Source organism: Etheostoma spectabile, chromosome 7 (assembly GCF_008692095.1).
Source record: "Etheostoma spectabile isolate EspeVRDwgs_2016 chromosome 7, UIUC_Espe_1.0, whole genome shotgun sequence".
NCBI lineage: Eukaryota > Metazoa > Chordata > Actinopteri > Perciformes > Percidae > Etheostoma > Etheostoma spectabile.
In genome coordinates, this window is record NC_045739.1 from 15,182,028 (window position 1) to 15,185,066 (window position 3,039).

A 3,039-nucleotide genomic window follows, 5' to 3' on the forward strand; every position below is an offset into this window, starting at 1 on the left:
GTGTGTGTGTGTGTGTGTGTGTGTGTGTGTGTGTGTCAGAGAGGAAGATAAAAACTCTGTGGATTTCCATGACAACCCTCCAGCTCCTGACAACGTAGTGAGAGAGGATGGAGACACAGTGAGTGACAGGACCATGTCAACCCCCCACTGTTAGGAGTACCATTCCCGGGTTGGTTTAAAATAGTCACCAGCTGCAACAGGAACGCAATGCAACGTCCACTGGAAAAATATGAGCCTTGGCTTAAGTGTTTCTGTCGTTTATCCCCTGTGGGATAAAGTAACGCTGCTGGCTGATCTGTGAGGGACGACTACTGTACACAGAAAAGTAGAGGATGAAGCAAATCCTGTCAAATATCATAAGTTACTGTGAGTGCACATCCTTAGAATACTTCACCCCAGTTATGGTTAAATCCAGGACAAGTCACTTTAAAAAAAAGATGCACAATTCAATGGCAGTCCTCTTCAGAACAGACTTTTACACAGAAATAAAACTGACTCTGGACTGCTCATTTGTTTTTTTATTCAACAGGGATATCAAATGACAAAAGTGGGCACCACAAGAGCACGACAACTTTGACTCTTAATCACTGTCCTTTTCCAATCAAATTATTTCCTCTTGTTGGCAATGCTTCTCTAGAATCATAAAAACCTTGCCATGGTAGTGTGTTCATTAAATGACTGAGATGTGCACTTTGTGTGTCCAGGTCTATTTCATTTATGATGAGGAGGTGGAGGTGGAGGAGAAGGAACCAGAACCTCCTCCTCCTGTTGTCAGAGTCAACGACAAACCCCACAAGTTCAAGGACCACTACTGCAAAAAACCCAAGTTCTGTGATGTCTGCGCTCGCATGATAGTCTGTATGTATTTGAAATCATACTTTCTTAAATATGTATGTCTGTATTTATAAAATGATTATGTAAAGTATACATGTTTTCTACATACCGTTTTAAATCTCGGTTTCTGAGTGACTCAGTTGCTGTTCATTTGTTTATTTGTCAGTGAACAACAAGTTTGCTCTGAGGTGTAAAAACTGCAAGACCAACATCCACCACTCATGTCAGTCCTATGTTGAGTTCCAGAAGTGCTTTGGCAAAATTGTGAGTCTTGGTCCATCTGCTCTCATGCTCTTTATAAAATGATACTGCTCTTTATAATAATGTACTGTATCTAGACCAGGGGTCTTCAACGTTTTTGTTTTTTTAGGCCAAGGCCCCTTCAGCTGATAAAGAGATGGAGCCTTACCATTTCTATTGTATAAAATTGAGTTGCAAATTAAACTGGGCACACAAGAACAAATTTACACAAATCTTTTCACGGTGCATACAATACTAAGCTATTAAAATAGCAATTGTTAAAATATTCAAATATTTATACATCATGTTTTAATGTTAACATGTGACACAGTGAATCCTTAAGCTTAACTGTATCTGTGGAGGGTTACCTTGTGGCTACGTTATCGCTATCTACCTATGGGCTATAGTAATCCTATTATCAATGTTGTGTAAATTAAAAAAAGATTTATCTTTAAAAATAATATGTTGGATTCATGGTAATGTACTGTATATTTTCAGACATACTGTATATATACTCTCAGGACCCGCTAGTGTATACAGATTTTCATGACTTTACCCTTGGTGAGTCTTACATTCATAACCAAAGTATCTGTACATAGTAAAACTTGATGTGCTCTATTTGTTTCCTGTAGCCACCTGGCTTCAGAAGGGCCTACAGCTCCCCACTGTACAGCAGTGACATACCAGATCCAAGTGAGTCCACTGAATGACAATATGTCTCATGTATATCTAGGTTTCTTAACCTTTTAATCTTTAGATTTATTGTTTTGTGAGAGAGTACAGCATATTTGTGATAAAGTGTATATTCTAATTAGCATTACTATAATTACATTTTCTGGCTAACTCTGTCTGTTACCAGACAACCCAAACCGGAACGACCCAGTCTTTGACACCCTGCGTGTCGGTGTCATCATGGCAAACAAAGAGCGCAAAAAAAATGAAAATGACAAGAAAAATGTGAGTGTACAACAAATTTGTTATCAAACGCCACAGACTAAAATCCTCAGGTAATGTTTTTAAGTTATTCATTAAATTTGCCTCACACCAGTAAAGGAAATTGGTGAAGCATGAATCCACCAATAACGGTATTACAGCAAATATATTGTTTAGAAAGAATATAAAATATGAAATTTGTTTAAGGTTCTGATTAACAATGTTTTCCCTCCAGATGATGGTGATGATGGAGGAAGAAGAAGAGGAGAACCAACGGCCCAAAGAGAATGAGGAGGGAGGCGAGGGTAAAAAGAAAACATTATGATCATTCTCTGTGGTATAGACTACGCTAGTTGTGGTTATAGGAACAACAATTTTTGCACATTTTTTAATGGAATTCGTAAACATTTTAAAAACTTCACAAAATGTGTTTTCTTTAAAGTGCAAAAAAACATTAAAAAGTCACAAATTCAACAAGGATGTCATGTACCCAAAATAGTGAAGATAACATAAGGGGATTTAAAACATAAGCAAGAAATGTGTTGATTACTCTAATGTTCATACAGGGAAGCCTGATGATAAAAAGGAGAAAGGAGGAGACAAAGCAGATGACAAAGTAAGATAAATGTTCAGTTGTACTCTCAAGCTGCTACTAAAAGTATTGCTTCTATCCACTGGCTGTAATACAGTACATGTGTTTGTTATACGTCAGTTGTCATATCCAGTAGCATCTGTGCTGTTTTGTCAACAGAGTAAAGGTACATTCTCCCAGACCCACTATTACCTGGCTCTCTACCGCTTCAAGGCCATAGAGAAAGACGATCTTGACTTCCAGTACGTTTGAAAGATGCAAATAAATCCCAACATGCAAAAGCTAAATTACGTGCAGTATAAAGTATTTTTTTATTCAATAGACCTACTTCATTGTTCACTACACTACACTTTTTATTTTTTTTTATTCAAATGTAATTGTTAAGACATTTATGTTTATTATGTGTGTGTGTGTGTGTGTGTGTGTGTGTGTGTGTGTGT

General features: G+C 37.2%; 1 protein-coding gene across 3 annotated transcripts in view; it reads left to right on the forward strand.

The window, feature by feature from the left end:
* Window positions 1–3,039, forward strand: part of stac3 (SH3 and cysteine rich domain 3) — a 6,818-nt gene that overhangs the window by 1,637 nt on the left and 2,142 nt on the right. For all 3 annotated transcript variants that reach the window (XM_032521093.1, XM_032521091.1, XM_032521092.1), the window contains exons 3-10: window positions 40–118; window positions 705–858; window positions 1,001–1,098; window positions 1,707–1,767; window positions 1,934–2,031; window positions 2,243–2,312; window positions 2,574–2,623; window positions 2,759–2,841. In XM_032521093.1, the coding sequence (XP_032376984.1) occupies window positions 40–118; window positions 705–858; window positions 1,001–1,098; window positions 1,707–1,767; window positions 1,934–2,031; window positions 2,243–2,312; window positions 2,574–2,623; window positions 2,759–2,841 (693 nt within the window). The remainder of the gene's footprint in view (window positions 1–39; window positions 119–704; window positions 859–1,000; window positions 1,099–1,706; window positions 1,768–1,933; window positions 2,032–2,242; window positions 2,313–2,573; window positions 2,624–2,758; window positions 2,842–3,039) is intronic.